The sequence below is a fragment of the Loxodonta africana genome, chromosome 3 (assembly GCF_030014295.1).
Source record: "Loxodonta africana isolate mLoxAfr1 chromosome 3, mLoxAfr1.hap2, whole genome shotgun sequence".
NCBI lineage: Eukaryota > Metazoa > Chordata > Mammalia > Proboscidea > Elephantidae > Loxodonta > Loxodonta africana.
Window position 1 is genome coordinate 204777161 of NC_087344.1, and position 10701 is coordinate 204787861.

The window sequence follows — 10701 nt, forward strand, 5'->3', positions numbered from 1 at the left end:
ATAGTACTAGAAGAAAGGCCAAGACTGCATCCTCTCAGTAGATGGCAGAGAAAGCATTTGACAAAATCAAATATCCATTCATGATTTAAAACAAAACAAAACTCTTTAACTAGGAATAGAAGGGAACTTCCTCAACCTGATAAAGGTCAGCTACTAAAAACCTTCATATAGTCCATCCAGCTTCTCGGATTATTTGCTTAGCATACAATAATTTGAGAAGCTGGACTATATGAAGAAGAATGGGGCATCAGGATTGGAGGAAGACTCATTAACAACCTGCATTATGCAGATGACACAACCTTGCTTGCTGAGAGTGAAGAGGACTGAAAGATGAAGATCAAAGACCACAGCCTTTAGTATGGATTACACCTCAACATAAAATAAAAATCCTCACAACTGGACCAATAAGCAATACCATGATAACAGAGAAAAGATTGAAGTTGTCGAGGATTTCATTGTACTTGGATCCATAATCAATACCCATGGAAACAGCAGTCAGGGAATCAAAAGGCACATTGCATTGGGCAGATTGGCTGCAGAGGACCTCTTTAAAGTGTTGGAAAGCAAGGATGTCACCTTGAAGACTAAGGATGTCACCTTGAGGACTAAGGTGCACCTGACCCAAACCATGGCTTGTTCACTCACCTCCTATGCATGTGAAAGCTGGATGATGAATAAGGAAGACCAAAGAAGAATTGACGCCGTTGAATTGTGGTGTTGGCAAAGAATATTGAACATACCATGGACTGCCAAAAGAACGAACAAATCTGTCTTGGAAGAAGTACAACCAGAATGCTCCTTAGAAGCAAGGATGGCGAGACTGCATCTTACGTACTTTGGACAGGTTATCAGGAAGGATCAGCCCAGGCATCATGCTTGGTAAAGTACAGGGTCAACGGAAAAGAGGAAGACCCTCAATGAGGTGGATTGACAGAGTTGCTGCAACAGTGGGCTCAAGCATAACAACGACTGTAAAGATGGCGCAGGACCAGGCAGTGTTTCGTTCTGTGGTACATAGGGTCGCTATGAGTCGGAACTGACTTGATGGCACCTAACAACAACAACAACTAAAAACCTACAGCTAATGGTATAGTGGAGAAAGACTGAACGCTTTCCTCCTAAGATTGGGAACAAGGCAAAAATGTTTTCTCTTCAGGACTTAACGATTAACGTTGTACGGGAAATTCCAGCCTGTTTAATAAGGGGAAAAAGAAGAAGTTAAACTGTCTTTATTTGCAGACGTTATCTTGTGTGTACAAAAATCCCAAGGAATCCACGCACACACACACAGAAAAACTACTAGGACTTTTAAATGAATTCAGTATTGTTGCAGGATACAAGGTCAATATAGACATATCAATTGCATTTCTACATATTATCAACAACCAATCCAAAAATGAAATTAAGAAAATAACTTCATTAACAGTAGCTTCAAAAAAATAAAAAACAAAGTACTTAGGAATAAATTTAACAAAAGAAGTGCAAGGTTTATACACTGAAAACTACCATTTGCTGAGAAAAAGAAAGTCTAAATAAACAGGGATATTCCATGTTCATGGTTTGGAAGACTCAGTATTTTTAAGATGACAGCTTTTCCCAAACTGATCTATAGGTTTGACACAATCATAGTCAAAATTCCAGCAAGCTCTTTTTTTTCTCCCAGAAATTGATAAGCTCATGCTAAAATTTACATGAAAGGGACCAGAATAGCCAAAACAATTTTGAAAAAGAATGAAGTGGAGGACTTACTGTAAAGCTACAGCAATCAAGACATGTGATACTGGCATAACAATAGACATACAGATTAATGGAACAGAATTGAAAATTCAGAAGTAAATCTTTAAATTTATGCTCAACTGATTTTTTACAAAGGTATAAAGGAGATCTATGGGGAAGGGATAAGGGATAATTTTTGCAACAAATGGTTTTGGGTGAATTGGATGTCCATATGCATGAAGATGAATTTAGATCCTAATTCATACTACCATGCACAAAAGTTAACTCTAAGTGACCTGAATGTAAGAGCTATAACTATAAATCTACCAGGAAAAAAACATAGTAGGAGATGACCTTGGCTTAGGTGAAGAGTTCATAGAAGCAGCACCAAAAGCACAATCCATAAAAGAAGAAAAATTGATAAAATTGGGCTTCATCAAAAGTAAAATCTTAGGGTGATGGAAAAATCTCATTGATGAAGTGTAGGGTTGCATAGCCGATTAATGTAATTGCTGTCAATAAGTTGTATGTCTGTTAAAAGTTGAGTTGGTAAAAGTTGTATGGTAGATATATTTACAACAGTGACCAAAAAAAAAAAAAAAAAGAGTAGCTGCTGAGGCTGCTTATGGATAAGCAAACACCTCATGGGATTTGGTTCCTTGGTTTGGAGGTTTAGGATCATGGTTTCATGGGGCATCTGTTAATTGGCCCAATAATGTGTTTAGTGCTTCTGTTCTGCCTCCTAGTTCCGTTGCATAGTGCCTGGGGTCTTAAAAGCTTGCAAGCGGCCATCAAAGGCACAATTGGTCTCTATTCACCTGGAGCAACGGAGGAAGAGAGAGAGTCAAGAATAGGAGGAGGAAATGGAATATGTGGCTAACTGCCTCCATGAACAGCTGCCTGCTTTGCCCTGAGACCAGAAGAACTGAATGGTGCCTGGCTACCATTGCTGAACATTTTGATCAAAGATTCTGTAGAAGAATCCTGATCGAAAGGAGGAAAATGCAGAGCAGAAGTTCGGATTCTCATGGAATCCACCATTTCTAGAGCCATGAAGGCTGGATGAACCCCTGAAATTACTGCCTTGAGGTAATCTTTAAACTTTAAACCAAAAAGATTCCCTGAAGTCTTCTTAAAACCAAACAATGGTTTAGCTTAACTAGTAAAGAATGTCTGCCTTGAGTATTGTGCCATTTTAAGATCTATCTATATGGGATCAAATTGACAACAGCAACTCGAAAGATTAGATAGAAACCTTAGAGTGCAGTAAGTTTATGTTAATGGGGGAACAACTGAGAAAAGGAGAGTAAGATGGTTGCACAACTTGAAGAATGTAATCAATGTCACCACAATTGTACACGGAGAAACTGTTGAATTGGTGCATGTTATGTTCTGTGTATGTTCTCAACAACAACAACAAAAAATGAATTATAAACAAAAATCTTCTGAGTTTCAGAAGATACCACTAAGAAGGTGAAAACATAAGCTACAGACTGGGAAAAAAAATTTGAAAATCATATATGTAGACATTTTACCAAAGAATATACAGGAATGGTTAGTAAGCACATAAAAAGATGCTCAACATTATTACTTATTAGGGAAATACAAATTAAAACTAAAATGATATACCACTTCCCACTGCAATAATGACTGTGTTCAGAAAGACCAGAAATAAGAAGTGTGGGGAGTACATAGGGAAACCCTCATGCATTCTCCTTGGAGATGTAAAATGATATAACCACTTTGGAAAACACTTTGGCAGTTTCTTAGAGTTAAATGTAACTTTACCATCCTACCCAGCAATTTCCCCAAGAGAAATGTCCACACAAAAACTTGGACACAGATGTTAATAGCAGCAGTATTCATAATAGCCAACATGTTAGAAGCAAGCCAAATGTCCATCCGCTGGTGAGTGAGTAGCCAGATACGGAATTTCCATACAATGGACTGGTGTTCAGCCCTAGAGGTAATGAAGTACTGATGTGTGCAACAGTGTAGATGAACCTTGAGAACACTGTGCTATGTGAAAGAAAACCAAACAAACCAAACCCATTGCCGTCGAGTGCATTCCAACTCACAGTGACCCCATAGGACAGAGTAGAACTGCCCCATAGAGTTTCCAAGGAGCGCCTGGCAGATTCGAACTGCCGACCTCTTGTTTAGCAGCTGTAGGACTTAACCACTATGCCACCAGGGTTTCCACATGAAAGAAGCCAGATGCAAAAGACTACGTATTATATGATTCCATTTATATAAAAAGTCCAGAAAAAACCCATGGAGACCAAAAACCGATTATGAAGCTGTGAGTGGGAGTGAGGAGCAATTGCAAACAGGCACAAGTGATCTTTTTGGGGTGGTAGGAACGTTACCAACGGGATTGTGGTGACGGTCGAACAGCTCTGTAAATACACCCAAAAAATAAATATATACTTAAATTGAATGAATTTTATGGCACATAATTATGTTTCAATAAAGTTGTTTTAAAATGTTTAAACAAGGTGGATAGGAGGCAAGAGGTGGGGCCAAACACTTCATATACATTCCTGTGTATAACTTCATACCAGCTTATGAGGTAGATTGTGACATCCTGTTTTGTCCTTGAGGGCATTGAGGCTTAGCATGCCTAAGTTCCTTGATCAAAATTGCCCAAGTAACAAGAATTTGAGGTCCTATCTTCTAGTCATAAAAGACACATATATTAATTAAAATGTGATTCACTGCCTGGTAGAATTCATTGAAAGATCACGTTAAACCGTCGTACCATAGGGCTTATGAGCCTCACACTGAACCTCATGGAATTCATCCTGAAGACAGCTGGAGTGTGACTGGAGGATTACAACCAGAAAAAACAAGTTTGCAGTATTTCTGGAGCTGTCATCTCCTGGCCCAGGTTAAAATCTCTGATGAGATTTGACTGGCATTTTCTCTGTCAGCCTGTGAGATGTAGGAGATACGGAATGGCAGTGGCCTGAAAGGGTGGTGGGGAGTGGAAAAAAAAGGCTATTTTCAACCTTTTCAAGACATGGGGTCTTGTGAAAATAAGCAATTTCAGTTTCAGAATTTCAAAAGAGAAATAGTGCCCAGAGGAAATATCAGATTTTAGATAAGGTGAGAAATTGGTAAAGAAAAGATTGGAAGTACATTGAAATTTTCTAGCGGTAGACCAGGAATGAGAAAACGCGTTTATGTTTCTGTGGAACAAGGAGAAGTCCGTTAGGAAAAGAGTGTAAAGCCTGAATAAAAGGGTATCTTACTCTGCCAAATACAGTACTCAACACACTGTCAGCAACTGAGTGATATAGATTGATAGATTTAAAACTGAAGAAATAGTGAATGAAAATATGGTTAATAATATCCACAGATATGTAACGGTTCAGGGGCAGCAGCAGTAAGGAGGGAATCAGAGTATTTATGGATTTGAGGAGTAAATGCACCCTGTTCAGTTAACTCTGAGAGAAGTATGTGTATCACGTCATTAGAGACCACGTCGCCACTTCTGTGCAGTACTGCAATAGATAACGTCGTTTCTCCTAGTTCCGGGATGGGCGAAATGAACTGTGCCCGAGAGTTGAATGAGAAGAGCTGAATTCTGGCTGGTGTTAGCGAAGCCCAGGGGAAGGCTTCACCATTAGTGGTAGAAGAAGGACAAAAATGCCTGCATCTGTTGTGAGAGAAGGGGTCTTGTTTAGCATTAGTAATAGATTTTATCAAAACAGATATATCTTTTGCGTAAGGTGCTTTTTCAATGTGTAACAATAATACTCTTATAGATTTGAAATTTCCATTTTGATTGGGCCGGTTCTTTTGTAATATATTCAGTCTTTTATACATACCTAGCAGAAGTTTTATATTGAAAATTTATAGATGCTTTTTTCTGTTTTTGAGTTCTCTATCTTGAGAAAACCCCACTTGGGTTCTACTTTACCATAAATGTGACTGACTGACTGCTAGAATGTAGTGAAGTTCACTACGTCCCACGTGCTTTAGGCAGCTGTTTCTGTGACATGTGACATTTACTGATAACTGAAATGGGCGGGCTTGTTCTGTACCATCCTTCGTAGATATCAGAACTACAGCTCACTGTGGCGGGTGGCATCTTCTGCTTTGGGGAAGGTGGCCTGTCCTCTGAGTGCCTTGTGAGCCACGTCTACTTTAGACAAAGTGACTTCACGTTCTGTAAGCCACACTTGCTTCTGGAACGCAACAGGCCTAACTGATGGTACATTTTAGACCTGCGCTGTCAGTATGACAGCCACTAGCCACATGTGACTGGAGCACTTAACGTGGCGGGTTCAAATTGAGATACGTTGTACATGTAAAATACTTAACCATTTTCAAAGACTTAGTATGAAAAAAAGGTAAAATAATTCAATACTTTTTTAATACTGGTTTCATGTTAAAATGATAATATTTTGGTTATGTTGGGTTATATAGATTATGTTATTAAAGGTTTAATTCACCTATTTTTACTAGAGCTACTAGAAAATTCACAGTTACATGTGTGTTATACTTCTGTTGGACAGTGTGGTCTCAAACATTTAATAATCCCAGTGAATGTGTTTTAATTTCTACTTGTGATATTTTTAATGTCCATTAGTCATTTATATCCAAATGTTTGTTCTTCTTCCTGAAACAACAAGAAATTTGGGCATCTTGATTTTTTTTTTCAAGGCCTCTAAATGATCTTCATTTTTCATGCGGTCCTTTATGAGATAATATCATTGTATTTTACTGTCTCATGAATAAGAACTTGTTTACCAGAGTGGACTTTTTACAGAGTGGAAACCCTGGTGGCGTAGTGGTTAAGTGCTGTGGCTGCTAACCAAAGGGTCGGCAGTTCCGATGTGCCAGGTGCTCCTTGGAAACTCTATGGGGCAGTTCTACCCTGTCCTGTATGAGTCGGAATTGACTCGATGGCACTGGGTTTGGTTTTTTTGTTTATTTATTACAGAATAGTTACTTAAATTTTTTAACACCAGAAAGGCATTTAGACATATAGTTTAACCATCCTGCACAGTTTTCTGTGGTGCTTATTCGTAGAAAAGTACGTAACTTTTGTTGTTTTGTTTTGATTTCTCTATTGAGATTACTAAGGAGATTCCTGAATGAAAAGGTGCTTTCAAAAGTAGGGATTTTTTGCTTATGAGTTTTTTCTCCCTAAAAAAAAAAATAGTGAGAGCTTCTGTGGTACTTTGTTTCTATTGTTTTTGAATAGGAAATTGACAGTGAAAAACTTTACTGTTTCTTTTACAGCTACTTTTTTGCTCTTGGCTCTTAAAGTAGGGTTCATTGCTTTGTTTCTCAAATGTTTATTATCGTGTTGCTTTTCATAGAAACACTAAACTGGGTTAATAAAAGGGCAAATGTAGAACTCACTAAATGGTAGATAAATTACTCAGTTGATTCTAGAGTGTGGCTGAATGAAGTCACCATTCCTCCAGAAACACTTACAGCAGGTCGTTTTCTAATCTGATTCCCTTTTTCAGGCGCCACAGACACCCCCTCCAACAACACAGCAACCGTGATATCCACGGCACCTCCAGCTCCCTCAGCAGTCGCCTCCCCCTCTGTGAGTCCCTCCCCTTCTGCCTCTGCCCCTGCCTCTGAGGCATCCAGTGCCAGTGAGACCAGCACAACACAGACCACCTCCACTCCTTTGTCCTCCCCTCTCGGGACCAGCCAGGTGATGGTGACAGCGTCAGGCTTGCAAACCGCAGCAGCTGCCGCCCTCCAAGGAGCTGCACAGCTGCCAGCAAATGCCAGCCTTGCCGCCATGGCTGCTGCCGCAGGACTGAACCCGGGCCTGATGGCACCCTCTCAGTTTGCAGCTGGGTAAGGAGCTTCCTCTTCCCACTCCCATCTGAGAAACAACTAGGAGGTCATCCCTGGAAGTACTTACAGAGGAGACCTTCCATCACCAGCGTAAAAAAAAAAAAAAACTCTTTAAAGCAGTAATCTTTTTGAATTGGGCTACTCTGTAATAGCACAAGCACCTTGATTATAGTTGAACTTGTTTCTTAACACCTTGGAAGGGGCGGTGGTTGTATCTTTATTTCCAGGTGAAGACACACAACACCATGTCACTGATAACCTGAGTCACGGGGCCAGGAAGAAAGCCCAGAATTCTTGACTTATTCTTTTGCTTTCTCTATTAAACTCTCAACTGTCTGCTTTTTACTGCTCCACCACAGATAAGGTGTAGTAATGAGAGTCCCAATTTTATATTATTATTGTCAAACATATTTTCAGAATTACCTTGTAAATATATTTCGTTTCCTGGAGTATTTCCTTTTGTTATGGGGCAGAGGGGGGCAGGGAGAAAATGTAATTCAAAGAGGAATCGAAATGACTAAGAGTTTAAATTTTGATGTGGATCAAAACCTTGATTGCTTTGTACACGTAAGCATCAAGGGAAGCAGTAACTCAGAAGCACTAACCCAACCATGTAAGAGTCTAAGGAAAATAACAGCTATTTCCATATACTGCTCTAGCTGGATTTCCCCTTTTCTCATCCCCTTGGGTGTGTTGTCAAGCTGACAGATGTATCTGCCTGGTAATAAGTGACCCCTCTTTTGGAATTGCAGAGGTGCCTTACTCAGTCTCAACCCAGGGACCCTGGGCGGTGCTCTCAGCCCAGCTCTGATGAGCAACAGTACACTGGCAACTATTCAAGGTCAGTAAAATCTTCCTTGTTTAGTTTCTTTCTTTCTTTTTTTTTTTTAGTGGAGGAATTCTGTCTTGCCAGAGGTAGAGATGATGGGGAGAGATAGTTGAATTGATATGGTGATTCATTTGTTCTTGAGGACCCAGAAAACAGTCCTTGTACAAAAGCTTTGTGAGAAAAGTAGAGATGCTAGCTTGTGATTAAAAACAGGAATATACTGAATATACTTAGTTTGGCATAGTATAGGAAACCAAGACTTTTATGCTGATATTTATCTTCTTGTGTGAGTAGACTTGGAGGCAGATTTTCCTCCTGATAAGTTTATTCAGGTATTCATCCAAGACCCATCCCTAAGCCAACTTGACCAAGTAGGATTCCCCAATCCCCACCCCCAAGAGAGCAGGGCATGGGAAGGTCCTGTAATGAATGAACATTGGAGCACCTCATGCTGACTTCAGAGTACTTCTCATTCTGGTTGGGCTCTACCCTTTTTATATCAACCTCATTGCACAGCAGATATTCTTCGGATTGTACTGTCTCTTCTCCAAGCCCACTTGGATCCCTTTTGGCCTTGGCGTGTTACCAGTGTAGAGCCCATTCCATATAGTGAGTGGCTTCCCTCTTTTCAGCTATAAGCTTTTTGTCTGAAGATGTTGTTATGCAACTCAGAGAAAGAATTCGAGGCATTTCTCTCTCAGAAAATAGTTTTTCCTTTAAAATAGTTGTGCTTAAACAAAAGTTCTAGGACCAAAAATAAGCTTTTAGCAAACTTCACTTAATATTAGTGTTTCATGAATGATGTCTCTGCAGTATACTATGTTGTTAGGTTCCTTCGCATCACTTTCGACTCATGGCAACCCCACGTGACAGGGTAGAACTGCCCCTTTGTGTTTTCTAGGCTAGAACCTTTATGGGAGCAGATGGGCAGGTCTTTCTCCTATGGAGCCACTGGTGGGTTTGAACCACCATTTCAGTTAGCAGCCAAGCATTTAATTGCTGGGCCACTAGAGCTCCTTACAGCGTACTACGTTGTTGTTTTCAGGTGCCGTCGAATTGCTTCCGACTTAAAGCAACCCTGTGCACAACAGAATGAAACACTGCCCAGTCCTGAGCCATCCTTGTAATTGTTGTTATTCTTGAGCTCATTGTTGCAGCCACTGTGTCAATCCATCTTGTTGAGGCTATTCCTCTTTTTCACTGACCCTCTATTTTACCAAGCATGATGTCCTCTGCAGATACTGATCCCTGCCGGTAACATGTCCAAAGTACGTAAGACGAAGCCTCGCCATCCTCACTTCTAATAAACATTCTAGCTGTACTTCTTCCAAGACAGATTTGTTCTTTCTATACAATGTTAATTTGTTAGTAGGGAATGTTAATTACAGATGAGACCAAGACCTAGATTACCTTACATTATATTGACTCTCTGATTAACTGATTCATATCTGAAGTTGATGGCTAGATCTATAAAGTTTTTGTTACACAAGGATTTCTTTTTGGAATAAGATTTGTGATAAATCACTTTTTCTCCTGTACTGAGGAGAGTGTCTGAGCTGTGGGATGCTCCAGAGGCAGAATGCTTCCCCAGTACATGACTGCCTGGAGAGCAGATACCTCTGGGAGGCTTTAGAACCAGTCTGTGACCCTAAGCCCGCAATCTCCCAAACTTCAGACTGCGCCAGTTCTCACTGTTCTGTGCAGTTGTATGATCCTGTCCGAAGTCAGGGCATTCTTTTCAGCTCTTCTAGCTTTTTTTTATATATTATGTGAGAAGTCAACCAAAAATTTAATGCCACTAGAAAAGATCCTAGATCTACACATGGAGGAGTGGTTACATGGCCGGGAAGATGCTGAGGGGTTGTCCAATAACAGGATATTACATGAGAGCGCCGAGTTATTTTAAATGAAATTTTGGTGATGGTGGCTTCTGTGGGGAAGCAATAGCATCACAGAAAACTCTGACCTATTAAGGCCCACCTTGGGCTACCTGCGTCGCCGCGTCCCTGATTTCCTCCTGTGGTAGACTCATCATTCTCGTTTACACAAGTCATAGAAACCATATCTTCCGGAAGTGAAAAACTAATCACACCTTATACTTTATTTGGGATATTGCCAGATGTACCAAATAAGTGACCAGTAATTCAGTTGACTCATTATATTATGTGATTATACAATAATTATATACACCTACTCCTCATTTAATGACTATCAGGTTGTCCAACATTTTCCATTTATGACAGTAGAAAAAAATCTACTGACTATTCTGTGCATTAAAGAAGCACTGAGGTGGGGGGCGTAGGGCAAGGTTTGTGAGAGGGAGA

At 40.1% G+C, this 10701-nt stretch overlaps 1 protein-coding gene across 10 annotated transcripts in view; it reads left to right on the forward strand.

The window, feature by feature from the left end:
• The window catches only part of POU2F1 (POU class 2 homeobox 1), a 262547-nt gene that overhangs the window by 243851 nt on the left and 7995 nt on the right, over nt 1-10701 (forward strand). For all 10 annotated transcript variants that reach the window (XR_010321592.1, XM_064282901.1, XM_064282908.1 and 7 more), the window contains 2 exons: nt 7203-7548; nt 8301-8389. Coding sequence is in view for 9 of the 10 variants with exons in the window: in XM_064282901.1 (XP_064138971.1) it covers nt 7203-7548; nt 8301-8389 (435 nt within the window). In the remaining variant the exon portion in view is untranslated. The remainder of the gene's footprint in view (nt 1-7202; nt 7549-8300; nt 8390-10701) is intronic.